The 27,918-nt window shown below is 60.7% G+C and overlaps 2 protein-coding genes across 4 annotated transcripts; both read right to left on the reverse strand.

Annotated features, from left to right (window-relative positions):
- Positions 1-1,328: 1,328 nt before the first annotated feature.
- ENTPD2 (ectonucleoside triphosphate diphosphohydrolase 2) lies at positions 1,329-7,429 on the reverse strand. Of its 2 annotated transcripts, XM_004048917.5 has the most exons (9): positions 7,068-7,427; positions 5,415-5,532; positions 4,689-4,839; positions 4,390-4,549; positions 4,081-4,308; positions 3,463-3,717; positions 3,121-3,240; positions 2,192-2,326; positions 1,329-2,111 (listed from the first exon to the last, which is right to left on the reverse strand). In XM_004048917.5, the coding sequence occupies exons 1-9, from the start codon at positions 7,323-7,325 to the stop codon at positions 1,908-1,910; spliced, it is 1,629 nt and encodes a 542-aa protein (XP_004048965.2). In that variant the 5' UTR covers positions 7,326-7,427; the 3' UTR covers positions 1,329-1,907. The 2 variants fall into 2 exon arrangements, with proteins under 2 accessions (XP_004048965.2, XP_055206200.1); XM_055350225.2 differs by lacking the exon at positions 2,192-2,326 and having other exon boundaries at positions 7,068-7,429.
- A 7,970-nt stretch (positions 7,430-15,399) lies between these two features.
- On the reverse strand, positions 15,400-24,230 carry SAPCD2 (suppressor APC domain containing 2). Of its 2 annotated transcripts, XM_031014910.3 has the most exons (6): positions 23,545-24,230; positions 19,616-19,728; positions 18,884-19,030; positions 18,440-18,547; positions 18,225-18,341; positions 15,400-18,149 (listed from the first exon to the last, which is right to left on the reverse strand). In XM_031014910.3, the coding sequence occupies exons 1-6, from the start codon at positions 24,113-24,115 to the stop codon at positions 18,021-18,023; spliced, it is 1,185 nt and encodes a 394-aa protein (XP_030870770.1). In that variant the 5' UTR covers positions 24,116-24,230; the 3' UTR covers positions 15,400-18,020. The 2 variants fall into 2 exon arrangements, with proteins under 2 accessions (XP_030870770.1, XP_055206202.1); XM_055350227.2 differs by lacking the exon at positions 18,225-18,341.
- Positions 24,231-27,918: the final 3,688 nt, after the last annotated feature.

Genomic DNA, 27,918 nt, shown 5'->3' on the forward strand with positions numbered 1-27,918 from the left:
ACAGCCCTTTAGCTCCCTCAGGACAATGGGCATCTTTTTTTTTTTTTTTTCTTTGAGACAGCGTCTCTGTCGCCTAGCCTGGAGTGCAGTGGTGCCATTTCGGCCCACTGCAACCTCCACCTCTCGGGTTCAAGTGATTCTCGTGCCTCTGCCTCCTGAGTAGCTGGGATTACAGGCGCGTGCCACCATACTGGGCTAATTTTTGTATTTTTAGTACAGACGGGGTTTCACCATGTTGCCTCAGCTGGTCTTGAACTCCTGACCTCAGGTGATACGCCAGCCTCAGCCTCCCAAAGTGCTGGGATTACAGGCGTGAGCCACTGTGCCCAGCTGACAACGGGCATCTCTGATGCCCCCCTTGCACCTCACCTGTTGCCTCCCAAGAGCACGCCCACCCCATCCCACTAGAAACCTCCTTTGACTAGTCATTCAGAGAACAAGAGTGAGACCTCCAACCCGGGGTGTCCCCTTGGTCCTTCCAGTCTCAGAACTCCAAAGCTGGGGCTGGCTGCCCTCAGGTTTATCAAATGACTTTTAAAAAAATGGTGAAGAGGGGAGGGAAGAGCAGAATAAGAACCACCACCCTCCTCGCCAGGGCACTGAGCATAGAGACAGTGTCTAAGCTCACTTCCCAGGAAGGTGAGGAGGCGAGTGGGCAAGACCAGGCCTTCCCATCCTGGAGAAAATTGGCTTGGGGAGGGGCTGCAGGGTCTGGCTGGGGCTGCAGGATGCCTTTTGGAGGTGCAGAACGCTCAGTCCCAGGTGAGAAGGGCAAGGTCCCCTGTGCCATTGCATGGCTCGGCTCCACAGCCAGGTTCTGTGCAAGATTCCTGCCTATGGGTCCTGGTCGTGATCTCATCTCCCACCCCTGTGCCACCTCCTGATGTGGGCCTGCCCTCCCTCCAGTCTCTACCAGCACTGACTGCCCCCTAGGAAGCCGCCTGGCTGGCTGCCACCCGCTCTCCGCCACCTCCCTGACCTCTACCCTCACCCCCAGGCTCACTGTACCAGGACCCAACCTTCAGTCTGGCCTTGCCCACCAACGCAGATCTGGATGTGATGGTTTTGGGGAACTCTGCTGGCCAGAGAAGACTCAAGGGCCCAGGAACATTCCCTCGGGCCAGCCATCCTGCAGCTACTCTAGGCTGCCACGGCACAGCAGGGCAGCAGCCAGTGCCCCAGGCCTGGCTCCAGAGCAGAAGGCAGTAGGGAGGGCTGGTGTCCACCCTCAGGACCAGGGGCAGGCCCGTGCGGCTAGAAGAGCGGGAAAGTGGGGGCACAGGCCACAGCAAGGATGCCCCACCCCACAGACACTCTCCTTTCACGTCTCTAGGAAAAACTTTTTATTACAAAATTTTTACAAGTAGGTGCTGGGCTGGCTGCCAGCCCGTGGGCTGTGACCCTCCCCAGTACAGACCCAGACTCCACAGAGGGAGCCTCTAAGGGCTGATTCTCAGGACCAAGGCCCCACTCTCTGGAGACCCAGCCCTGAGGAGGAGGAGGAGGAGCACGGGGCCTGCAGTGATGCCCAGGCTGAAGCAGGCTGGGGGGGTTCAAGGAGATGGATTGAGCGCTTTTTGCCCACCCAGGCTCCTGCGGGTACCAGAGTCTCAGTTCCCATTTCCTGGGCTGCCTTAGGGGCAGAGACGCTGAGGGTGGGGTGGAAGGATGGAGAATACAGTGGTGGGGTGGAGCGGTGGGGGATAGAGGGTGGGTGGAGGAACGCAGGATACAGGGGTGGGGAGAGAGGTTGGGAGAGGGGTGAGTGGAGGGGTGGGGGGATACAGGGGTGGGGGGTACAGCGGTTGTCGGAGGGGTGGGGGGTACAGCGGTTGTCGGAGGGGTGGGAGTACGGGGTGGGGATACAGGGGTTGGGGGAGGGATGGGGCAGCTGCCCCCGTCGGCCCCTAAATGGTGCTTGGCAGCTTGGCGGAGTGCACCTGACGCAGCAGCAGGACAAGCGCAGCCAGGAGCGCGGAGGCGAAGAGCAGCAGGAGGACGACCCAGGAGCTGAAGTCTGTGCCCTTGCGCAGCCCCGGCGGGTCGGCGGGGATCAGGTTGGTCAGGTTCAGCATGTAGCCGAGCGCCCAGCCCACTGCAGTGTCCGCGGCCTGCGGCGAAGGGCGTGGCCTCAGCTCCCGAGAGGCCCCGCCCCGCAAGGCCGGCCCCGTCCCGCCCCGCCCCCGCCCACCTTCTTCTGGAAGATCACGCCGCCGAAGGAGCGCTCGTCGAAGCCGTAGCCGCGACTCAGCAGCTGCTGCACGAACATGGCCCCGGCGCAGTAGTCGGCCAGGCGGGCCCGTTGCCCTGGCACCCGAGCTTGCAGCTGGGACGCGGGCGGGACACCGTCAGGCAGGCGACCACCAGGAGGTCTCGGCCCCATGGGGAGAGGGGGCCGGCGGCGTGCTTCACCTCTCCCCAGACACACACGGGCCGTGCGAGGCCAGAGACCACCACACAGGCCCGGACACGAATGGCAAGACCGAGTCCGAGGGGCACCCCCGGCAGGGCACGCTTCCATCCCTCCCCAGCCAGCGCCCATGCCTGGAAGGCCAGTGAGGAGGGACAGCAGGCATGGCCACCAGGGAGCAGGAGGCAGCAACACCTTGGTGTGTGGCCAGGGGAACAGGACGAGCTCCAGGCCTGAGTCTGCCCGCTGGCTCGCCGCCTGTCCCCACCTCCCTCACCCCAGTCTGTCTGAGACTAGGCCCTGGGAGGACAAAATGGGGCCTCGCTCACCACCCGGGTCCTGGGACGACTTGTACGTTTCTCTTGGAGTCTCCGGTGGGCACACTCCCCGTGCCCAGCCCCACTTCCATCTTCCCTTGTGTGGTACCATGGAGGGGACCAGTGGCAGAAGCCAGAAACCTGGGCACCGGCCTCCCCCTGCCCTCCAGATCTGGGATGAGGGTCGGGCCTGGCGAAGCTTCTCCAACCCGCCCGACTTGTTCACAGCCTCCCAGCCACAGCCACGCCACCTCTGGAGTCAGCCGAATGCCTGCCATCGCCCCCACTGCAGCAGGTGCTCCGAGAGGCCTGTCCATGCAGGGCTGGGGAGGCATGCGGAGGCGGAGGCTGAGCCCTTCCGCACAGCCCTGAAGGAGTGGGAGCGGGGCTCACCTGAGCCCAGGTCTGGTTGCAGACATTCACTGCGGCTGCCTCCAGCTGCTGCAGGGTGGCCACGGGCAGCCCCATCGAAGTCCGCAAAAAGTCCACAGTGTAGAAGAAGGCAGAGAAGGCCTGTAGGAGGCGCAGTCACACTGTGACCGGACCCCAGCGGCTCAGAGCACCTGCCGCCACCCGCCTGTCCCTACTCACGACAGAGTTCCCAGCCACCCGCCTGCCCTTACCCACGACAGAGTTCCCAGCCACCCGCCTGCCCCTACCCACGACAAAGTTCCCAGCCACCCGCCTGCCCTTACCCACGACAGAGTTCCCAGCCACCCGCCTGCCCTTACTCACGACAAAGTTCCCAGCCACTGGGGGCTGGAAGACCCCATTGAAAGAGCATCGGGAGAAGGAGCAGGAGGAGAAGCTGAAGAGCCCAGAAACCAGATCTCGGCAGAGGTGGGGGTCACTGCTCCCTGACAGGCTGACCCTGGCACTGCTGTTGAAGGTCTGGGGCCGCTGGGCCATGGTGCATGGTGACTGGTACACATCCCCGAGCAGCACTTGGGTGGAAAAGCCCCTCGGCCAGCAGGGGTGGGAGCCGTGGGTCTGGGGGAATCACCAGCGTGACAGGGTGGCACCACCACCACTCCAGAGGACCAGCCTGACGAACCTCCCACAGGTCTCACTCTGGCAACTTCACTTTTGTGCTCAGGGGCAATCCATGGCTCCCCACTGCCTGCTTGACAGATCCCAACGCCCCTGACCAGGCTCCCTCTGAGAGCCATCCCTGGCCCTCCCTTCTCCAGGCCCAGCCCAGCCACTGGGCCTTTGCTCATGCTCTGACCCTCCCACCTGTCTTTCCAGCCAATTAAAGCCCAGCCTGGAGAAGCCTTCCACAGCACAGTGGCTGTCCAGGCTCTGCTCCAGGAGGGAACAGTGCAGTGCAGGTGAGCCAGGGTGGAGAGGCACCTGGAGGGCGCTGGCCAACAGCCTCTGGAGGACCTGGTCACGGCCATAGCAGAGGAAGCTGTGGGTGTAGACTCGGTAGTGCTGGCCGTAGAGATGCAGCTGGACCTCGCTGGCTCTGTCCTCAGCTGGACTGGTTGTCTCAAAGGTGATCTGGGTAGAGGCACCCCCCAGGTCCATGGCCCCCAGTGTCCCCTTCCATGGCCGGAACCACCGGCCCACCCAGCCGTACTGTGGAGAGGGGAGTGTGGGGTCAACCAGGGGCCGAGGGCGCCCATGCCCCCTGGCTCTTTGGCTGGCTGCTGGGCCCACCTTGATGAAGTTCTCCAGCAGGTAGTTGGCAGTCACCCAGCCAAACACCCCCTCTTCCTGGCCCGAGAGGATGTGTGCACCCCGGAAGTCAAAGGGGTACTGGGTCAGTGTGTGAGTCACTGCCGTGAGTACACTGGTCGAGGCCTCTGGATTGGTCAGGCTGCAAAACACAGAGAACTCCAAGAGGCCTTCTCCCCAGGTGGCTGTGAGTCTGCTGTAGGGGTGCTCGGGGTCCGCCCTGCAAGGGGTCACAGCCAAAGGCTATCATGGGGACAGGGCCAGGGCACAGGCACACTCACTTGAGCAGGCGCATACCCGCTGTGGCTCCCAGGTAGAGGGGTGTGCCCGCATGTCTCTCTTTGGGCACATCCTGAAGCGCCTGTTCAAGGCATCCAACAAGACTCTGGCCGGCCCCAGAAGGGTTGTCTGCATAGCTGGAGATGCCCCCACCTAGAGGGAGGCAGAGAGATGAGCCTATGCCTCATAGGCAGCCCGTAGGTGGGCCGTAGGCCAGGAGAGTGAGGGTGGGGGTGGGGGCCATGGGCTCCCAGACCAGGTGGCACACCTTCCCAGCTTAAGCCCCCAGAAACGCCCAGGTTGGAGACAAAGGGGCCCAGGTGCCACCCCGAGACCAAGGCTGCTGCCTGCTGAGAGGGTGTGGGTGCAGGCGCTAGGACAAAGCCCTGGGCATGGTCAACCCAGGTTGGCCTCCTGAGGCCTGCCTGGGTGTGTCCGCCAGGCCCCCAGACCTCCTCCTGCTCCATCTGGGGCACAGAAGCCAATACTGGGCCCGGCGAGGCCCAAACCTCCCCACCTGCTGCCTAGGCTTCCTTTCTAGAATGCAAGCGACTCCTGGCTCCACTCAGGCGCAGGGGGACCAGCCTCTCTCTTTCCAGGGCTTCTGCCTGGAGTGAGCCCCACCCAACACTAAGCAGAAGGACCTGCACCGGCTAAGGCTGGAGAGGGCCCCAGAGACCCTGCAGTGAGTGGGTGTCCTGGCTGGGCTGGGCTGGGCTGGGCCTCACCTGGAACATCACAGGAGCTATGCTGGCCCACAATGCCTGTGTCGTTCTCCTTGTCTGCCGGCCACTTGTAGATAAACATGGACGTGTGTGAAGAACCAGCGTCCAGGACGATGCCATACTGGGGGGAGGGGGAGGGAGTCCGCCTGGGGTGTCCGGGGGCCCTGACACCCTGACACCAAACGTGAAGTTGGGTTCCTCCAGTTTGCCACTGCCCCCCCCCACCCCGTCATGTGCCAAGCCTCATGCTGAAGCTCAGAGGAGGCCAGGGCCTCCTCTGACGCCGTGGTTGGAAGGAGAACAGGGAGGTGGGGGGGAGGTGACTCTTCCCTCCTGACTACCTGAAGCCAGCATGCCAGGGTCTGGGCAGCAGCCTTCCTGGCAAGGGCAGACTGAGGGACTGAGTCAGGGACAGAGGGACAGAGGGTCCCCAGGGACTTTTCCCTGGGGCACAAGTTTCCCAGGCTCAGGGAGAGGAAGCTCCTCTGCAGGAGGAGCTCCCTAGAGTCCCTCTTCCTTCCTCCCCTCTTCCTTCCTCCTCTGTCTCCTTCCAGCTCCTCTGACTGCAGCCCAACCTGAGGATGCAGGAGGCAGGGCCCCAGGTGAAGAAAGCCCGCCGAGGCTGGCCGTGGGCCTCAGAGCCAGGTCGGCTCTAAAGACACTCTCCCTAGGCCTCCAAGCCAGGGCCAGAGAGAGAGGCTGGCCCTGCCTTGTTGGGGGTGCTGGGTGGGCCTTCCTGCAGACCTGAGTGGCATGAGCTTGTAAATGCCCTTTTCCAGCTCCTGCCCCAGCATCCTGGATCCACCTGGAAAGCTGGGGACCAGCCTCCCAGGCCCGGGCGCCAATTCCAGCCTCCGAGAGGGCCGCACCAGTCCATGCTGACCAAGGCTTCCCCAGAGCCCAGAGCATCAACAGGTCAGCGCGTGCACCGCCACGTGGCCGTCCTGCAGGGCCGGAGAGCTCCCTGCTTCTGACTCCCTATGGGGCTGGGGGACTTGGCTCTCCACCCCACCCCCCTACAAGCCCAATAAAGGGTTAAAGGGGCCGGTCAGGAGGTCCCTGGGGCTGCTGGAGTGGAGATCCAGGCTAGCCTGCTCCAACCTTTTGAGGACCGGCCAGGGCTGCTCTGGTCAAGCCCTCCTCTCTTTCTGGGCCACCCTCGTGTCCTGGCGGGGGCCCTGGGTCCTGGGGCTTGTGGATCCCCATCTGGGCTGAATACCCAGTCGATGTGGCTCTAACCGCACCCTCCGGGGCGGCGGCACAGGGCAGAAGTGGCCCGGAGTGCCCCTGGGGGCCCGCACAGGCCTGGGGGCGGGCGTCCGGCAGCACCCAGGGGGCATCGCTGGGCTGCATCCCGGGAGCGGGGACACAGCCCCTGGGCTGCGTTGACGGACTCGGCGGCGGGCGCGGAATTCCCGGGACTTGTTCCTTCAGCACCGCGTCGCCCTGGAAGCGCCACCGCCGCCCCCCCGCCCTCCGTGTACCCGGTCGGGGAGCGCAGAGCGCGGAACCCGGGACCCCACCCAGCCAGCCAGGAGCAGAGCACGGTGGGGGTCCCGGGCTGATCCTGCTCAGGCTCCCAGCCGCGCACCCCCTACCCGACTCCAAGCCCGGCCCGCTGCTCCCCAGACGTGCGCTGGGTGCCCGGGCGCGCACCTTGAGGGCGGGCGGCTCCCGGACGTCGCGGGTGGGGACGCACAGCAGTAGGAGGCCGGCGAGGCCCGCGGCGGCCAGCAGCAGCGGCGGCAGCAGTGACCGCACCTTCCCGGCCATGGGCGGGCGGGCGCGCGGGAGGACGACGCGTGGACCCGGAGAGTGCGGGGAGCCGGAGGCGGAGGCGGGCGGGGCCGCGGGACCGCGGGGTAGGGGCCCCGGGGCGGGACGAAGGGCGGGAGGCCGGGCGGGCCCGCCCATCACCGGCCACGCCCACGGGCGGACAGGTTTCGCCTCTGCTCCCAAGCTTCCGCCGTCTGGCCCGCGCAGGTGAGAGACGCGGGCGCGGCTGAGTCACCAGCACCGCTCCCCCGCTCCCGGGTCTCAGCCCGCGCGCCCCGCGGCTATGGCCCACCTTCCCCTTCCCGCCCACTCAGCAAGGGGATCCCCCGGCCCTGGAGGCAGGAGACCTGGCGTGGGGGTGGGCGGGCGAGGCTGGCTCGGAGGGTCCCGTGCTGCAGAGCCGCGCTTTTCCCGGGCCCGGGAAAGGAGGCCAGACTCGCTTGCAGGAATGAGGCACTGTCGGCTGCGGAGCCACGCGGGGCCCGGGCTGGGGACTCAGGAGGAAGCCGAGGGTCAGCACCTGTTTGTGGAGCAGCGCCCTGAGCGCCAACTCCCAGGGCTGGTGAGGACCAGGCTGGCCTGCGGGATGCCCTCCCTGCCAGCAAGGATCCGCCAGCCTGCGGCGCTGAGCCAGCGCAGGTCAGCTCCAGAGACACGCAGCTGACCCAGGCCGGACCTACCCTTGAGGCCCAGTCAGATCCACCTCACCTGGGCCCTGTACTGAGGTGAAGGTGAGGACGCAGGAGCGGGGAAGGGGAGGGACGGCCCAGGTCACACCGAGCCGAGAAACAGAAGAAAAGCAGCACAGACCGGGCCAAAGGTCCATACCTCCCAGCCCAGGGCCTCGGCCGCGCCTGCTGCCCCCTCGGCCTGAGGGGCACAGAGGCTTGGGCTGCGGAGGCCAGAGGAGGCTTCCCCAGGACGGAAACAGGTGGGGCCTCTACGTGGCCTGAAAGTCAAGGAAGAGGGTCCCCAGGCCAGGCTTGGGGTGCAGGTCAGCAACAGGCTTCTGGGGACGGCTGGGGCAGGCGAAGCGCAGCTGGCCCCAGACGCAAGCCCTGCCCCTCCTTCCCACGACATGGCTGGCCTTTCGGCTCTGCAGCCTCACAGGCCCCGCATCCCAGCCCGGCCAGGGGCCGCCCCCTTCGCGCCTGCTGCAAAGTGGGAATTCTTGTCCCAATAATTCCAGCCACACAGCGTCAGGGAGCCACGAGGCAAGGCCACCAGGGAGTGCAGGCTGCTGGGGCCCAAAGGGCAGCCCCATGGGGCAGGGTCCAGACCATGCCCGGCCTTCTGGAACGGGCAGCGACAATTGTGCTGGGATTGCTGCCTGGGCTGAGGGTCTGGCGCCACAGGCCCAGCAAAGGCATCTTTCTTCCAGCTCAGGACCCCAAAGGGAGGGGTGGGAACCCTAGGAAGCCTCTCTGCTGCCTCAGCCTCACAGCCCAGCCTGGCGGGGCTCCAGCAGGCAATCTCTGGGTGTTGCCGGTGCTAAGCTCCAGGCCCCAGGCCCCAGTTTCCCCCCACCCACCCCAGGCCTTTCTTCCACCCCTGACCGCCCAGAGGAGGGAGAGGCACGCACAGTGCACATCATGCCTGAAAAGGAAGGAACAAAGGCTGCCCAGAGGCAGGGTGCTGCGACCCCCGCTGGCCTGCGGTACCCCGCTTCCCTCCAGGCCCAGCGGGGCTTCCTGGTGTTCTGGACTCTTTTCATGGACAAAAAGCTCAAGCCAGGGAGTGGGAGGTCTGCCAGGCCTGAGAGGATGGGGAGGGAGAGGGGAGCTGGACTCTGTCCCGGGGAGACAGTCTCATGGCCGAGTGCCCAGCTTCGCCTGCGGAGGGAGAAGCAGAGAGCCCAGAGCGGCCAGGACAAAGGCTGAGGCTGAGCTCTCTTTGAGACGGAGTGAGGGCGGGGGAACGCCCCTTCCTGGCATGGACTCAGGGACCCTGGAAGGCAGACTTGGGAGAGCGTCAGAGGGAAGCTGGCAGAAGCTGAAGGGGTGGAGGGGCCTCTGGATGGAGCAGCCCTCGGCTTCCAGGACCCTCTCGGGGACGGGGCCTCCAGATGTGCTGCACGTGACCCCGGCTGAGCTGGGAACATGCGGATGCAGAGAGGTTAGGGGAGAACCCCTGGGGGAGGGAACTCAGAGCCTCCCTCCCACGCAGAGCTCAGACCTCCCAGGGAGGGGGCTTTCCTGAGGCCTGCTGACATCTTGGCTGCCCTGCCTCAGTCTCCACATCAGAAGCTTGTGCTGTGTGGCTCACGTCTGTAATTCCAGCACTTTGGGAAGCTGAGGCAGGTGGATCACTTAAGGTCAGGAGTTCAAGACCAGCCTGGCCAATATGTTGAAACGCCGTCTCTAGTAGAAATACAAAAATTAGCCGGTTGTGGGCCGGGCGCGGTGGCTCACTCCTGTAATCCCAGCACTTTGGAAGGCTGAGGCGGGCGGATCATCAGGTCAGGAGATTGAGACCATCCTGGCTAACGCAGTGAAACGCCGTCTCTACTAAAAATACAAAAAATTAGTCGGGCGTGGTGGCGGGCACCTGTAGTCCCAGCTACTCGGGAGGCTGAAGCAGGAGAATGGTGTGAACCCGGGAGGCGGAGCTTGCAGTGAGCCGAGATCGCGCCACTGCACTCCAGCCTGGGTGACAGAGCGAGTCAAAAAAATATATATATATTAGTCGGCTGTAGTGGCAGACACCTGTAATTCCAGCTACTTGGGAGGCTGAGGCAAGAGAATCGCTTGAACCTGGGAGGCGGAGGTTGCAGTGAGCTGAGACTGCACCTCTGCACTCCAGCCTGGACGACAGAGCGAGATTCCATCTCAAAAGAAAAAAAAAAAGAAACTTGTGCTGTGGCTGAAACACCTTGATGGTTTAATTGTGAAAGGCCTTTCACTCACTGCTCCCTTTCTGCAGGTGCTCATTAAGTCATTCAACAAATGCTTGCTGAGTAGTACTCCTGGGGGCCCAAAGCACGCCAGGCTTCATGCATGCACAGGGAGCCCCGTGGGGAGGGCACCTACTGGCCTGGGGAGAGCAGACTTTGCAAAGGCCCACGGGAGGCGGGGAAGCCTGTGCTGTCCTGTTCGAGGTCGGAGACACAACAGAATGGGAGGTGCACATATGCACAGTTGGTAAGAGCAACGCCAGGGTGGCAGCAGGACCCCATCGGTGGTCTCTGATGTGCTGGACGTGCTGTTCTGGGACTTGCTTCTTTCACTCACGTTACACGTTTGGGATTCACCCTGTTGACACTGAAAGGTGTGGCTCGTTTGTTCCTTGCTGTGTTCCATCCTGTGAGCGAGAACATGCAGACGGCGTGTCGCTGCAGCTGGTGAACACACAGTGTCTGGCTTTAGGCTTTGCTGAGATTGCTGCTCTGCACATATACGCTCTTTTTTTTAATTTTATTTTTTATTTGAGGTGGAGTCTGGCCCTGTGGCTCAGGCTGGAGTGCAGTGGCGCGATCTCAGCTCACTGCAACCTCCACCTCCTGGGTTCAAGCGATTTCCCGCCTCAGCCTCCTGAGCAACTCGGATTACAGGCGCCTATAACTATTCCCCACTAATTTTGTATTTTTAGTAGAGACAGGGTTTCACCATATTGGTCAGGCTGGTCTCAAACTCCTGACCTCAGGCGACCCACCCGCCTCGGCCTCCCAAAGTGCTGGGATGACAGGTGTGAGCCACCGCGCCCGGCCTCTCCGCCTGCCTCGGCCTCCCACAGTGCTGGGGTGACAGGTGTGAGCCACCGCGCCCGGCCTCTCTGCCTGCCTCGGCCTCCCACACTGCTGGGGTGACAGGTGTGAGCCGCCGCGCCGGCCGCATGTGTGCTCTTGCGAGCACTTCTCTGGGGAGCATCCCGGAACCCAACTGCTGGTTGTCAGGCAAGTGTGTGTTCTGCTTCTCTAGCAAGTGCCAAATTCTTTTCTGAACGATGGCTCTAGCTGGCACTGTGAGCATTTTATTTTATTTTATCTTATCTTATTTTATTTATTTACTTTGAGACAGACTCTCTTCCTCTGTTGCCCAGGCTGGAGTGCAGTGATGTGATCTCGGCTCACTGCAATCTCCGCCTCCTGGTTCAAGCAATTCTTCTGACTCAGCCTCCCAAATAGCTGGGACTATAGCCGTGTGCCACCAGGCTAATTTTTTTGCTTTCTAATAGAGACGGGGTCTCACTGTGTTGCTCCCAGGCTGGTCTCAAACTCCTGAGCATCCGCCCATCTCGGCCTCCCAAAGTGCTAGGATTACAGGCATGAGCCACCGTGCCCAGCCTAATTTTTGTATTTTTGATAGAGACGGGGTTTTGCCATGTTGGCCAGTCTGATCTCGAACTCCTGACCTCAAGTGATCCACCTGCCTCAGCCCCTCAAAGTGCTGAGATTATAGGCGTGAGCCACCAAACCCAGCCCCCCCATCTCCTTTTATTAGAGACCGGGCCTCACTGTGTTGCCCAGGCTGGTAAATTCCTGGCCTCAAGCAGTCCTCCTGAGTAGCTGGGGACTAGAGGTGTGTGCCACACCCCACCTGGCTTTGGCCTTCTTTGATTTTGAAACCAGCTCAACTGTCCCATGGAACTGATGTTTATGGTTTCTTTGAATAAACACAGAAATTGATCCTCCTAGTCTTAAAATTTGAGAAAGTGACATTTGTCCTATTTGAGTTCCTTTCTCAGAAAACCAACCATGAGGCCCCCAGATAGAATGAAAGAGCTAAAACTCACCAGATCACGGTATCTTGACAATGAGACGCCAGACCCCCCAGCTGTCAAGATTGCCTGGCCAACCACCAGCTTCCTGTTGACCAACTCCTCTTCTTCAGCTGCCCCTAATTCCTGTTTTCTCACACCTAGTTACGTGGCTTCCCTGATCTATAAACCCCTAATTTCAGTGGGTCAGGGAGACGGATTTCAGACTGAGCACCCATCTCCTTGGCTGCGGCCGGCTTAAAGCCTTCCCCCTGGCAGTGCTCCTGGTCTCAGTGATTGGCTTTCTGTGCAGCGAACAGCAGGACCTGGACTGAACCCCTGGTGTTTTGGTAACAGTCTCTCCCCTCCCCTGCCACCTGCTGCCTCTTCCCTGTAAGTAGGTAACAGGTCTTTGGTTTGTTTGTTTTAGCAACAGGGTCTTGCTCTATTGCCCAGGCTGGACTACAGTGGTGCAATCATAGCTCATTGTGGCCTCAAACTCTTGGCCTCGAATGGTCCTCCTGCCTCAGCCTCTGCAGTAGCTGGGACCACAGGTCCACACCATGGCTGGCTTCCCTTTGCCTTTTTTTTTTTTTTTTTTTGAGACGAGGTGTTGCTATGTCACTCGGGCTAGAGTACTGTGGCTCAATCTCAGCTCACTGCAACCTCTACCTCCCGTGCTCAAGGGATTCTTGTGCGTCAGCCTCCTGAGTAGCTGGGACTACAGGCATGTGCCACCACACCCAGCTCATTTTTGTATTTTTAGTGGAGACGGGGTTTCCCCATGTTGGCCAGGCTGGTCTTAAACTCCTGGCCTCAGGTGATCCACCTGCCTCGGCCTCCCAGAGTGCTGGGATTACAGGTGTGAGCCACTGTGCCTGGCCTCCTCTATGGTTTTGATATCATGATGGTCTGACCTGTAATCCCAGTACTTTGGGAGACCGGCCTAGGCAACATAGTGAGACCTCGTCTCTACCAAAAACAAACAAACAAAAAAATTGCTTTAATTTTTTTTAAATTAGCGTAATATTTGGATTATCTGTTCCTGCAATTTATGGTAGAACTTGCCTGAAAAGGCCGGGCGCGGTGTCTCACGCCTGTAATCCCAGCACTTTGGGAGGCCGAGGCGAGTGGATCACGAGGTCAGGAGATTGAGACCATCCTGGCTAACACGGTGAAACCCCGTCTCTAGTAAAAATACAAAAAATTAGCCGGGCGTGGTGGTGGGCGCCTGTAGTCCCAGCTACTTGGGAGGCTGAGGCAGGAGAATGGCGTGAACCCAGGAGGAGGAGCTTGCAGTGAGCCGAGATCGAGCCACTGCACTCCAGCCTGGGCGAAAGAGCGAGACTCTGTCTCAAAAAAAAAAAAAAAAAAAAAGAACTTGCCTGAAAAAAAAACACCTAGGCCCGATTTTTCTGTGGGAAGTTTTTTGTTTGTTTTGTCTTTAAGAGATGGGTTAGAGACCAGACTTACTATGTTGCCCAAGCTAGACTCAACCTCCTGAGCTTCAAAAATCCTCCCACCTCAGCCTCTGGAATAGCTGGGACTACAGGCATATGCCACTGTGCTGGCTTCTACAGTACTGTTTCCATTTCTTTGATAGTTACAGGGCCAGACCGCTATAACTATTCTTCCTGAGCCAATTTTGTATTTTTTTCTTTTCTTTCTTTCTTTTTTGTTTTTTGAGATTTGTTATTATTATTTTTAGAGACAGGGACTCACTCTCTTGCCCAGGCTGGAGTGCCGTGGTGCAATCACAGGTCACTGCAACCTCCGTCTCCTGAGCTCACGTGATCCTGCCACTTCAGCCTCCCGAGTAGGTGGGACCACAGGGGCACATCACCACACACAGCCAATTTTTTTATCTTTTGTAGAGGTGGAAGGTCTCCCTGTGTTGCCCAGGCTGGTTCCAAACTCCTGGGCTCGGGCAGTCCTCTCGCGTCAGCTTCCCAAAGTGCTGGGATTACAGGCGTAAGCCTGCCCATGTGGCTGATTTTGTATTTTTCTAGGAAGTTACCCACTCCAGCCGAATTGGCATAATCTCATTTAAAATATCCTCTTAGAATCAGCTTAACTGCTGCAGCATGTGTGACTATTTTGCTCTTTTTTATTCCTCATATCATTTATTTGTGCCTTATCTCTTTTTTCTTGATTAATCTAGCCAGATATTTTGGGTACTTTTTCTCAACCAAGTTTCTGTCATGTTTGTTTCCTATTTTACTATTCTTTTCATGAAAGAGGAAAACCTATTTATACCTCTATTGGGGTGTGTGTGTGTTTGAGACAAGTTCTCACCCTACCACCCAGGCGGGAGGGCAGTGATGTAATCTTGGCCCACAGCAGCCTTGACCTCCCAGGCTCAAGCAGTCCTCCCACCTCCACCTCCTGAGTAGCTGGGACTACAGGCACACACCACCACACCAGCTAATTTTTAAATTCGACACATAAGTTGTTTAGACGTGTCTGCTTTAATATCCAAAAGTCTGGGCCGGGTGTGGTGGCTCACGCCTGTAATCCCAGCACTTTGGGAGGCTGAGACAGGCACATCATGAGGTCAGGAGATCGAGACCATCCTGGCTAACACGGTGAAACCCTGTCTCTACTAAAAATACAAAAAAATTAGCCGGGCGTGGTGGCGGGCGCCTGTAGTCCCAGCTACTCGGGAGGCTGAGGCAGGAGAATGGCGTGAACCTGGGAGGTGGAGCTTGCAGTGAGCCAAGATCGCGCCACTGCACTCCAGCCTGGGCGACAGAGCGAGACTCCATCTCAAAAAAAAAAAAAAAAAAAAAAAAATCCGAAAGTCTGGGCTTTCTCAAATTCTCTCTTTTCTTTCTTTTATTTATTTTGAGACAGGGTCTTGCTCTGTCACTCAGGCTAGAGTGCAGTGGCACAATCATAGCTCATGGTAACCTCAAACTCCTGGGCTCAAGTGATCCTCCCACCTCAGCAGCCCCAGTAACTGGGAACACAGGCATGAGCCACCACATCTGGCTAATTTTTGTGTTTTTGGTAGAGTCAGGGTTTTGCCGTATTGCCCAGGCTGACCTCAAACTCCTGGGCTGAAGCAACCCTCCCGCCTCTGCCTCACAAAAGGCTGGGATTACTGGTGTGAGCCACTGCACCCGACCGATAAATGTTTATTTTATTAATATTATTTTTTTGAGACAGAGTCTCATTCTGTAGCCCAGGCTGGAGTGCAGTGGTGCCATCTCAGCTCACTGCAATCTCTGCCTCCTGGGTTCAAGCAATTCTCCTGCCTCAGCCTCCCGAGTAGCTGGGACTACAGGCACCCGACACCACGCCTGGCTAATTTTTGTATTTTTAGTAGAGACGGGGTGTTACCATGTTGGCCAGGCTGGTCTCAAACTCCTGGCCTCGGGTGATCCACCCACCTCAGCCTCCCAAAGTGCTGGGACCACAAGCATGAGCCACTGCGCCCAGCCTAGTCTTCTTTATAGCATTAAGAGATCATGCTTTTTATGGAGTAAGGAACTATAAATACCACTCCTTGTTCATGTTTCCAGAAATCTCTTTTATTTCTTTAGATATATAAAACACTGTTACTTTATATTCTCTCTGATAATTCTAGTATCTGGGTCTAGAGTCAATCTGTTGCTTCTGCTGGGTCTCATAGTGTATTGTTTCCTTGTGGTGTTTATGAATTTTTAAACCTGGAGATCTCATTTTCTTTCTTTCTTTCTTTCTTTTTTTTTTTGTAGAGATGGGGTCTCTCACTGCGTTGTCCAGGCTGGTCTGGAACTCCTGGCCTCAAGTGCTGGGATTCCAGGCGTGAGCCAGCACGCCCGGCTGAGATGTTCCTTTTCCTTGGAACTTGATCAACACAAAATCCTGAGGCCTGGTGTGGGTGTGTTCCTCTGGGGCAGATTCTCAACCGGGGACACTTCTGCCCCCAAGGACACATTTCAACGTCCTGAGACATTTCCGGGTGTCATCACAGTGTGCACGCACGTGTATGTACCTGCACATGCTACTGGCACCTCGCAGATAGAGCCCAGGGACACTGCTCACATCCTGCACGGAGACTGACCTGCCCAGCGTCCCTAGGGCGGGCTCCAGGCAGGGTCTGCATGTGCCTCTGCCAGCCACCTAGACCCTGCCAGCCGGGGCCACTTTAAATTCTCCCCTCGTGGTCTCCAGGGCCACTCACTAGCCTGATTTCAAGCTGTAAACTGGGAGGACCTATTTTTTTTTTCACCTTGCACGGAACACCAAGGCTGAAAGGCAGTTTTTCCGGAGGTGCCAGCCTGTCTCACATTTCCGCTTCAGCTGCGGGGTCCAGCTCTATGTGGGCGGTCTCCTGATGAAGTCACCCCGGGACAGACACTGTTCTGTCTCCTGCTTCCAGTCCAGTAAAGATGCCAGGATCCCCCAGGGCATGGCAGGCTCAAAGGCAGACGTGGGGAGGCCCTGGTGGGCAGACCCCAGCCTGCTGACGGGGGGCTTCTCCCTGGCTGCCACTGGCCCACCCACTGCGCTGCAGTCCACCTGGTGCTGGGGCTGTGGGGCACAGGCCGTCAGGACCTGCACCCTTTCCTGCCCAGGAGGTCCAGGCCTGGCATCCTTATGTCCCCTGGAAAGCCCACTCCCATCTTCAGGGTAGGAGGGCAGCTGCATGCTGGGCTGACTTGGGCCTGTCCTGGGACACCCCTGCAGACCAGGTGCAGCAGGGAATATGGCTCTGTGGGGTTGCAGTGGGCAGGTTAGCATGGAGCTGGGCTCCGGAAGGGAGTTGCCACGCTGCCTGCCAGGGCCCCTCCTCTGAGACAGGTGCCTTGTGGGACAGTGTACCAAAGTGCCCTGGACACGAGGGGGCCCTGCGCCCCCCACGCACTGACCCTGCATCGGCATCGGGGGCCTTGCGCCCCACACGCACTTACCCCACATCGGGGGCCCTGCGCCTCACAAACACTGACCCCGCATCGGCATCGGGGGCCCTGCGCCCCACACGCACTGACGCCGCATCGGCATCGGGGGCCCTGCGCCCCACACACGCTGACCCCGCATCGGGGGCCCTGGGCTGCAGAACCCATCGATGCTGTTGCCGTGCCCCTGGTTCTGGTGACACTGGGACCCTCCAGGTTGGGCTGAGCAGGGCCCCCCCACCAGTGCGTACTCCAGCACCAGCGGGAGTGGGCCTGGGCAGGGGCTGAGGGAGTGACACCCAAGGGGACCTGCCCCAGCCTCCTCCTGTACCCTGGGGGTTCTCGTTTTCCTTGGCTGAGGGAAGTGGCCTCTCCCAGCTGAAACCTGGGGACAGGCTGGGCGTGAGAGCAAAGGGGGGTGAGCAGGACCCCAGGCCTTGGAAATCCTGAGTGGGGGGAACAGGCTTTGCCTATGACGTGTCTGGGAGCTGTCTGGGGGCCCTCCTGGGGAGCCAGGCTCACAGGTTGTTGTGTGGGACTCAACGTGGGGCAGCGTCCCGGCCAGGAGGAGGAAGGCCATCACCCCAGGGTCTGTGGGAGGCACATGCAGGCCAAGCTCTCGCCCACCCGGCGTGCCGATCCGCTGCAACCAGAGTCCCTCAGCGTTGGCCAGAACCTGAAGTCCGACCGCTATCCCTGGGGCTCCCCAGCCAGGCAGGCACCCCCCGCTTACGGGCCATCCCCACCCCCTCCGTCTACTTCCGTGCGTCCGAGCTACAGCCACCTCGTCCTGGTGCCCTGGTTGAGCGGGGAAGCTGCCCTTGGACCCGCGTCGGGGCCGCCCCGCGCCCTCTGCTGGCCGTTGTTGGAAGTGCAGCCTGGCGTGGGCAGTGCCTTTCCCTGAAGATGGGACCCAGGGCGGCACCGCTGGAAACGGGGCGGGGCGCTAACTCATGGAGGGGTACCCCACTGTCCACTGACAGCGGCAGTAGTAGCTGCGGACTATGCGGACTCAAGAGAGCCCCAGCCCATGTCAGCACCAGGAGCCAAAACGGAGTCAAGCGCTCGGTGCAGGGGCCAGCCGGGGGCAGGCCTGGGGAGCCCATCTGGCAAGGGCGGCAGGAAGGCGCCCACTCCGGGACTGTGCCTGGGCCTGACGGGGGTCTCCAGCCAGAGAGGGCGGGTGAGATGGGGCGCCCACCCTCGAAGGGCTGAGTGCCAGGCTGGCCCTGGGGGCCCGCGTGGCCCACAAGGACTAGATGAAGGTGGAATCCAGAGGTCCCCCGTCCTGCTGGCTCAGGGCGCGGGCCTCAAACAGCTGCTTAATGAGCGCCGACTTCTCCTGCTCCAGCTGCGTGATGCGCTCACTCTTCTCGGTCACCTCCTGGGCAGGTGCACAGTTGGTCAAGGCCTGCGGGGCCTCACCCCCACCCCTGCACCCCTCCCGCGCCTGCCCTACCTGGGTGAGGAGTCGGTTCTGCTCTTTCAGCATGAGGATGGTCTGCTGCTGCCAGACCGGGGGCGAGGTGGACGTCAGGGCAGGGCAGGGGGGCCCGGAGGAGGACGGGGGCAGGGCCTGCGGGAGGGCAGGATTAGGCAGGCCTGGACGAGGGCGGGGAAGCACTAAACTGGCCTGGGCCCCAGCGTGGGTGTGGGGGTTTGGGGTACACTCACCCGGCTGGCACAGGCTGCAGCCAGCAGCTCCCCCAGGCACCGGGCCACCTCTTGTACCTTGGGCAGTAGCCGCCCCAGTGGGCGGGGGCTCCCTGCAGCCCCAAAGTCCTGGGAAGAAAGCAGAGGACAAGCAGTCAGAGAGGAGGTCCAGCCGGGGCCAGCAAGGTGCCTTGATAGGGGTTCCCACAGGTGGCTCTCCTGCCTCCTGATGCTGCAGAGAGCCTAGAGGGTCCCAGGGGCATTGCTGAGGTGGGAGGTCTGCCCAAGACACCTTAGGCCCTAGGAGTGGGGCAGCCACAGGCGGAGAAAGGGATGTCTCAGCATCCTGGGTGGAATCGACAGCCAGTGTGTCCGGGAATAGGGGCAGCCATAACGCCCAAGGGTGCCTGGGGTGAGCTGGGGTCCCCATGTGTGGGGATCTGGGGACAGGGCTGTGGCACTCACGGCGCTGGCTCTGCTCTGGCCAAGGCGGCGCTGGCGCTCCTGCACTCGTTGCAGCTGCTGCTGGTACCAGTCGCGGCCCCGCGCCATCATCTCCAAACCCTGCAGCAGCACCTCCTTCTCCAGCTCCAGCTCCTTCATCTGCTTCAGCTGCAATACGTGCATTTACATGGAATGCCTGGCCCCAGTGAGCACGCACACGTCCACGCATGCATGAGCTCACCTGTGGGTGGGCACCAGGGCCACAGGCACAGATGCAGCAGCACGTGTACACGTCTGCAAACACAGGCACGGACGCACGCTTCTGCTGACACCTGCATGTGTGAGCCCCATAGGCCCATTTGGAGCAGGAGCCCCGTTCCTCCTGCTGAGGGGTCTTGGCCTTCCTTAGCCCCTCCACTCAGGCTTCCCTGGGGGAGGGGTGACTGACCCTTCAGCTGAGCCCACCCTCCTGAGGTCTGCCTGTGGTGAGCACACAGCTGGGAAGCCAGACTGGCTTGCCAGTGAGGCGGGCTGGGCAGCCACCATAGCTGCCCTAAACGACCTCTTGACCTCCCTCTGCCTGACCCTGGGCCATCCCTCCAGGGGATTCAAGCCCAGGTAGGGAGAGAGATGTCCAGAGCTGACTGTATTTCCGCCATGGACTCCCCCAGGCTCAAGGCCCCCCTGCTCCCATCCCGGCCTCCAGCCTCCAGGCAAGATGCAGAGCCCCACAGAGCCCCAGTCCCTGCTCACCAGGCCGCAGTCCACGCCGCTGGTGATGGTGTGCCTCCGACGTTCCCCTCGGGCACGGGGAGCCCGCCGGGCATCCCCTGAGTCCGCCTCCAGGGCCCTGCACGCCACTGCACCTGTTGTGGAGAGGCATGGGCCTGGCTCACCTCCAGACCTGCCTGGCCAGGCTCTGCTGAGGTGCAGCGGCCTCCACATCTCAGCCCACCCTCGAGGTCTCGGGCACCAGCCTGGCATGGCCCACGTGTAGCCTCTGTGCCAGGCTGGAGTTTGGTCCCTCTCGCCTTTCCAGCTCCTCACACTGGCTTGGGGAGGCTGTGCCGCCAAGCCTGCATGTTTGCTCATACACACACCCTGCCCCCTCATCGGTCCGTGAGCTCTCTGGGGCCAGAGGCCTTGTCCAGCTCTTTTCTGCACACCCAGTGCCCAGAACATCGCAGGCACACCCTGGGTCTCCAAGGCGGCTGGGTAAGGGAGGAGTGGGCGGGGGGGTTCTGGTCCTGACTACACCTCTCCCATCTGCACGGGGTCCTGCAAGGCAGCAGGAGATGTGGGTGTGAATGATGGAAACCTAACTTTTCCCAGGATGGTGACTCTGATAGAAAGTTAGTCCCACATGGACGGGCACAGTGGCTCACGCCTGTAATCCCAGCACTTTTGGGGACCAAGGCGGGTGGATCGCTTGAGCTCAGGAGTTTGAGACCAGCCTGGGCAACATGGCAAAACCCCATTTCTTCCTTTTTTTTTGAGACATTGTTTTGTTCCTGTTGCCCAGGCTGGAGTGCAATGGTATGATCTTGGCTCACTGCAACCTCCGCCTCCCAGGTTCAAGTGATTCTCCGGTCTCAGCCTCCCGAATAGCTGGGATTACAGACACCCACTACCATGCCCAGCTACTTTTTGTGTTTTTTAGTAGAGATGAGGTTTCACCACGTTGACCAGGCTGGTCCTGAACTCCTGACCTCAGGTAATCCACCCACCTCAGCCTCCCAAAGTGCTGGAATTACAGGCGTGAGCCACTGTGCCCGGCCGGCAATACCCCATTTCTATTAGAAACACAAAAATTAGCCTGGTGCAGTGGCACGCGCCTGTGGTCCCGGCTACTCAGGAGCCTGAGGCAGGAGGATTGCTTGAGCCTGGGAGGCAGAGGTTCCACTGAGCCCAGATTGCGCCACTGCACTCCAGGCTGGGCAACACAGCAAAACCTTGTCTCAAAAAAAAAAAAAAAAGATCCCTTGCCGGGCATGGTGACTCACACCTGTAATCCCAGCACTTTGGGAAGCTGAGGGGCGGGGGGCGGGGATCAGTTGAGGTCAAGAGTTCAAGACCAGCCTAGCCAACATGGTGAAACCCTGTCTCTACTAAAAATACAAAAATTAGCCTGGTGTGGTGGCGGACGTCTGTAATCCCAGCTACTCAGGGGGCTGAGAAGAATCGCTTGGACCTGGGAGGTGGAGGTTGTAGTGAGCCAAAATCGTGCCACTGCACTCCAGCCTGGGCAATAAGAGCAAACCTCGGTCTCAAAAAAAAAAAAAAAAAAAAAAGTGGCTGGGCACGGTGGCTCACACCTGTAATCCCAGCACTTTGGGAGGCCAAGGTGGGCAGATCATGAGGTCAGGAGTTTGAGAACAGCGTGGCCAATATGGTGAAACCCTGTCTCTACTAAAAATACAAAAATTAGCAGGGCATGGTGGCGTGCACCTGTAATCCCAGCTACTCGGGAGGCTGAAGCAGGAGGATCGCTTGAACCCAGGAGGCGGAGGTTGCAGTGAGCTGAGATTCGTGCCACTGCACTCCAGTCTGGGCGACAGAGCAAGACTCCATCTCAAAAAAAAAAGAAAAAAATAAAAAGTCCCGCTTGTGTGATACGCCAGGCGGTGCACCCAACTGACAAGTCAGGCACGTCCTGGTGCTCACAGACCCCTGCTCTGAAGTCTGTTTGAGGGCTCCCCCTGGGGGCAGCCAGGAGTATCGCGTTGGTGCCACTCCGGCCCAGCTTCCTGGTGAGGGAGTACGTGCACCTCCCCAGGCTACAGAAGTGGGTACAGGTGTGGAGGAGGGCATCCTCCTTCAGCCTCCAGCTGTAGCCCCAGCACCAGGCACATCCTTAGAGGCCATGTCCCTGGCACCCGGCCACAGGAGTCAGGGAGTGATGCAAGAATTGGGCCCAGGTAGGCACGGCAGAGAGCCTGGCTCCAGGCAGGCGCGAGTTCGCACTCCAGCCTGCGGTGCTGAGCGGCTGGCAGCTCTGGGGCAAGACAGTGGAAGAGCACACAGCCCTTCAGGAGGTGGGAGCAGAGAGGGTACAGACAGAGGGAGGCCATAGAGGAAGTCCCAGGACACCTGGGCCCGGTCTGTACAGTTGAGTCCATAGAGCAGCTCCTGGGTCCCCAGATAGCAGCATGCTGGGTGTTGAGCTAGATGGCCTCTAGGTGGGGGTGGTAGCTCTGCCCCTCCAGGGCCCTGAGCCAGCAGGCCACACCTCCGGGGCCACAGCCAGCCTGGAGCAAACACGCAGTCCCAGGTGGGAACAAGGAAAGAGGCCCTGAACATCTGGGCTGGGGGCTTGGAAGGCTGTGTGTGTTGGGAGGCTTTCTGGGAGTTGGGGTGACCTCAGAGCTCCAGATTTGACACCCCAAAAGCCAGCTGTGTCAATCAAATATGTCACGCCATTTGTCTGGCCCTCCGTTTGCCTGTGAGAGGGTGACAGCTAGAGCCCTAGCCATGTGGCCTTCAGGGAGATGTGGTATGTGAGCCAGTGCCGCATGGGGCATCAGAGCAGAGCAGGGGTGGACCACAGGCTTAGGCCTCCAAACCCCAGGCCCGGCCACGGCGTGCAATCCCATGGCTGATTTCAAACTGCATGGCCACATGGATGATGCTGACCCTGCATTTGGAACCAGCTACCCTCTGAAGCCTCCCTCACCATAGAACTAGGGGTCCCCCAGCCTGGTGTGGCTGCTGGATCAGATCACCAGGGAGGCCAGGGCCACCGTGGCTCCAAACACCAGTTGTAGGGCTGGAGAATATGGCTGAGGTGGGGGAGCAGTACAGGGAGGGTGGCAGAGCAGCAGGCAGCACAGGGACCGGCAGGAGCCGCCAGTGGGCAGGCCTGCCCCTGGCAGAACGGGTGCACAGGCTGAATGGGCTGTGGGGCCTGGGGCCCCTCTGGGAGCTTGGCCCCCCACCCCCAGCCATAATACAGGTCCTGTTCCCAAGGCAGGCACTGGGTTGGGGGAGACAGGGGACCATTCAGCAATCTCCCATCACTGCCAACTGGACCGGAAGGCAGGAGAGGAGTCTGCCAGCCATCCCCAGGGACTACGGCCTATGTCCCTCCATGGCATCTGCCATAGTACAGCCCCACTGGGGTGCAGGAGATCCACCCACGCCCCTGCCCATCCTGGCAACAGGGCCAGGTCCTCTTGGGCCACCGGCAGCAGCCCCCGCCTGCCTAGGCCTCAGTGGGGTCAGTGGGCCCAGCCCCCCTGGCTAAGCTGTCACACTGAGAAGTGGGACCCTTTCTTTGAGAGGGAAGCACTTCTGCCTGAGCAGCCACAGACAGGAGGCTGAGGGCCCAGGTGTCCCCAGGTGCGGAAAGGGTATTGGAGATGGAGAGCCCAAGCTCAGGCTTGGTACAGGTTGGGCTCCCGGTGGGTTTTCTGAGTCACCTGCCACCCCCCGGCCCTGGTGGCCTTATGCTGTGGCAGGAGAGGGTCTGGCTTGCCTCCCTAAGCCCCTGGGCTCACCGCGACAGGCATGAAACCCTTTCCCTCCAGACCCGCCGAGGCGCCCTCCAGGATCCGGAGTCCACGAAAAGCCGCTTCCCGGTCCCGTCCCTCGTGTGAAATGCACGGGCAGCAGCTGTGGGACTGCGGTTTCTGGCCCGGGCCCGGGAGAGCTACGAGGGTTCCCGGGGGCCGTTCGGAACTCACCTGCGTCCGCGCTGGAGCTCGGTTCCAGCGCCGCGCTCCGGGACCGCTCGGGCTCCGCGGGGCAGGGCGCCGCCTCGGCCGGGGCGCACAGCTGCTCCGGGCTGCGGGCGGCGGCGCTGGGACCGGCCAGAGGGGCGCGCACGCTCAGGGGCAGGGGCTTCCTCTCCAGGACCGTCCGCGGCTCGTCGGCCGGCGCGAAGACCAGGCGCTGCGGCGGCGGCGGCGGCTGATCCCCGGGCCGGGCCGGGGCGCGCGTGGGGTCCCGGGGGCCGCCGTCGGCGCTCAGCAGGGAGGTGCGCAGGCCGGCCACGAAGCGCTCGAAGGTCAGGTAGCCGCTGGCCGGGGCCACCTGGCGCAAGCCCTCCAGCACCCCGCGGGGCAGCTCCCGCGCGTCGGTGCCCTGCCAGCGGGACTCGATCTCGCGCAGGTGCACGCAGCCGCGCCGCCGGTCGTCCAGGATGTCGAACAGGGTGCGCAGGCTCTGCAGGAAGGCGCGCGGCAGCCCCTCCGTGCTGGGCGCGGGTGCGGGGGGAGGCACGCGGCCCCGCTCGGCCATGGCGGCCCCGGCCATGGGCGCCCGGGCTCGGTCCCCTCGTCCACCCGCGTGCGTCCCAGCGCGGCCCCACGGAGGGGCCGGCCCGGCGAGCTCAGCCCACGGCGACAATAGCGACTACTTTTGAATGGGGCCCTCCTCGCGGCGTCAGCCCTCATTAACATGCGCCGCGGCCATTGGCCGAGCCCGTCTCATCTGCTCTCTGATAGGCTGAGAGGCGGTTTGATTTTTTTTTTTTTTTCTTGCCGAGTGGCCCTGGGAGGCGCGCGGAGGCCCTGGGCAGGCGGAACCGGATCCCCCAGCTCCTGCTCCACTCTGGCCTCGCAGACCTTCCTTTCTGCCCCGCCCCAGCCCCACCAAACCTCCTGCCGCGGCCAGGCGCTTTCTCGGATCCAGCTGTGGCTGGCTGCCCCGGCCACCTCTCCAAAGGGCGGGGCCTGGCACCCTACAAAAAAACCTGTCCCCAGGTAGCCTCGTGGGGTAAGAATGGGGGGGGCACCCCCTCCAAAGATCCCACTTTTCCCCTCTAGTTCCCTGGCTGCAAGCACAGGTGACCCTGTGGCCCCCTTCTCTTCCACCAGGAGGGCCCCAAGAGGATCGTAGGCTCCAGCCAGCTGGGCGCTTCCCACTCACAGAGGCCTTTCTGTCCCCACCGCTGCTGGCTCCTCCTCTGGTCCCTCGGGACAGTCTGGCCTGGCCTGCCTGCTGCAGGACAAAGCCACTTTCTCCTGTGTCCCCAGATCCCCATCTGGTGACCAGCTCCCTCTGCCTCTTGCTCTCCTCTCCTCCTTCCCCTGGCTGGACACCTCCTCCAGCTGCTCTCCTGGCTCCCAGAGCCCTGTCCCCCTGCCTCTGCTGTGTTTCCAGCTGGGATCTGGTCACTCTGTCTTCATTTGGTCTGTCCACATGGGAGGTGAGACCAGGCCTTAGCCTGGGTTCTAGCCCTGGGAGCCCATCTCAGGGCTGGCCAGTAGCACCCTCTAGGTGCCAGGGAGGTGTTCAGGGTGCAAACACCCTCCCTGGACAGGCCCCCAATCCAAGACTTGCCTTGGCCCTCTGCGGGTCTCCCACCCTCCCTCCTGGGCAGGCCTCAGCTGGCATGCCTACCTGGGCCTCTGTCCTCAGGCCTGAGCCACTGGTGCCTGTGTCTCAAGCTGTAGAGGCATCTTCCCAGGCCAGGGAGTATCCTGGGTCCACTTCTCTTCTGGGTCACTCACTCTAAGTGGGACTCCTTCATCGCAGGGAATGCTGGAAGGACATAAGAAGCTCTGAGCCTGGAGTAGCCCATCAGAGCTCGGTCCTGTAAGCCAGCTTCCCCTTTAATGGCAGGTCTGCTCAAAAACCCAGCACGAGGCCGAGGCGGGAGGATCACTTGAGCTGGGGAGTTCAAGACCAGCCTGGGCAACATAAGGCAACCCTATTTCTACAAAAAGTTTAAAAAATTAGCCAGGTGTGGTGGTGCATGCCTGTGGTCCCAGGTATTTGGGAGGCTGAGGTGGGAGGATCCCTTGAACCCAGGAGGTTGAGGCTGCAGGAGCTGTGATTGAGCCACTGCTCTCCATCCTGGGTGACAGAGCAAGATCTTGAAAACAAACCAGCACAACACGCAAGCCCCCGCCCCCCCATCCCCGCACCTACCCTGCTTCCAGCACACCCCTCACCGCCAGTGCCAGGCCTGGGGTCCCTGCACTCCCTCACTTCCAGGCCCCTGTGCCTGGTGGCTCTTCTACCAGGAAGGCCCTTCCCCTCTGCTCCAGGCTGACCGAACTACATCCTTCAGAACTCTGCTCTGGCCCCAATCCCCTTCCCCCTGAAGCCTGGTTAGATAAAACACAGGGGACAGCTTTCTCCTGGCCCAGGGGGCCCTGGCTATTTGCAAGCAGGGCAGGGCTCCCTCTAGGCCTGGCATTGGCCTGGCCCACAGTGGGTGCTCTGTGAATGGCACTGGGGAGCCGTATCCAGTGAAATCACATGGGAAACACCATCCTTGAGTGGGCACCAAGCCAGGCTGAGGCCTAAGGGATGGGGAAGGGCTGGGAACAGCTCAGTGGGATGGCAGGGGAGGCCAGTGTGGATGTGGAGTCGGTGGCCAGCAGTGAGCAAGGCTGCTGCAGCTCAGGACAGCGTGGCCAGCAGTGTCCAGGCCAGGCCAGCCACGGCCCCGCATGGAACTGAACCCACCGTGCAGACAAAACAAGGGCTTTTCACACCGTCCAGAGCCTTGGGGGAGGCGGCCCCAGCTGGCCCTTGGTCTGCGGGCTTCTCTGTGGCCCCTGGCTGGGTATTGGAAGAAGGTATGAAAAAGACTGGAGGCTGGGCACGGTGGCTCACGCCTGTAATCCCAGCACTTTGGGAGGCCAAGGCGGGCAGATCACCTGAGGTCAGGAGTTCGAGACCAGCCTGACCAACATAGAGAAACCCCATCTCTACTAAAAACACGAAATTAGCCGGGCATGGTGGCCCATGCCTGTAATCCCAGCTACTCGGGAGGCTGAGGCAGGAGAATAGCTTGAACCCCGGAGGTGGAGGTTGCAGTGAGCCAAGATCGCGCCATTGCACTCCAGCCCGGTCAAGAAGAGCAAAACTCCATCTCAAAAAAAAAAAAAAAAAAAGAAAAGGCCGGGCGCGGTGGCTCACGCCTGTAATCCCAGAACTTTGGGAGGCCAAGGCGGGAGGATCACGAGGTCCGGAGATCGAGACCATCCTGGCTAACATGGTGAAACCCCGTCTCTACTAAAAATACAAAAAAAAAAAAAAAAAAATTAGCTGGGCGTGGTGGCGGGCGCCTGTAGTCCCATCTGTTCGGGAGGCTGAGGCAGGAGAATGGCGTGAACCCAGGAGGCAGAGCTTGCAGTGAGCCGAGATCGCGCCACTGCACTCCAGCCTGGGCGACAGAGCGAGACTCCGTCTCAAAAAAAAAAAAAAAAGACTGGAGGCTGTGCCTGGCTTTGGGCGTGGAGCTAAGACGTGGTCCTGTGTCCTTCCTGTCCTGAGCTCTGACCACTTCCTCCTTCACTCCACTTTCCAGCTGGCCTGAGAGTTTCCCAATCCTTCAGGTTTTAGTGTTGTGTCACCCCTGGGGGTCCCATGCTGTCCCTGTACTTTTGGAGGCCCCATCTTAGTTGTAATTGTGTTCTCACTGTGTAAGCCTGGACCACTCTGGGCAGAGGTGGCAGGAAGACCGGCCCCTCTTTCCCCTGATGTATCCCCAGCAGTGGGCACCAAGTGAAGAACTGGCAACAGCCACCCAGCCCCTGAGCCTCCCAGGGCTCCCCGTCTGCACTCCTGGCCTCTGAGCCTTAGGGCCTTGCTCCCCTGGGCCTCTTGTGAAGACAACTGCCTGGCCACAAGGTGGTCCAGGAGGTTGCTGCCCACCTCAGCCTTGCCAGCACTCCCACCCATCCATAGGCTCTGTCGGCCTGGGTAGGGTGGCTCCTCCCCTTCTGGTGCCGCAAGTGCCTCTGGCTGTACAAACCTTGATTTTCCAAATCTTCTATTATAACAGCCCAACCCACACCTTGAGGTGGGATTTGGAATCACCCTGACCTACAGGGCCAAGAGTTCATGTCCTGACACCTGCCTCCAAGAGACATGTGCCTCCTCTGCTGCCCAGCCCTGCAGGGGTGATAAGGGTTCCCATGGCCTCTGGCCTGGGGCGTGAAGCCTGCTCTGCTCACCGGATTCCGTGAGCCTCCCCTCCAACTCCAACGTTCAACCACCACAAACCACTGGAGCAGAACAGGCCATTCATTAATTCATTCATGTAGCAAGGACTCCCTGAACATTTGCTGTTGCCCAGTCACGGTGTGGGCTAGGGTTCA

Source organism: Gorilla gorilla, chromosome 13, assembly GCF_029281585.2.
Source record: "Gorilla gorilla gorilla isolate KB3781 chromosome 13, NHGRI_mGorGor1-v2.1_pri, whole genome shotgun sequence".
Classification (NCBI taxonomy): domain Eukaryota; kingdom Metazoa; phylum Chordata; class Mammalia; order Primates; family Hominidae; genus Gorilla; species Gorilla gorilla.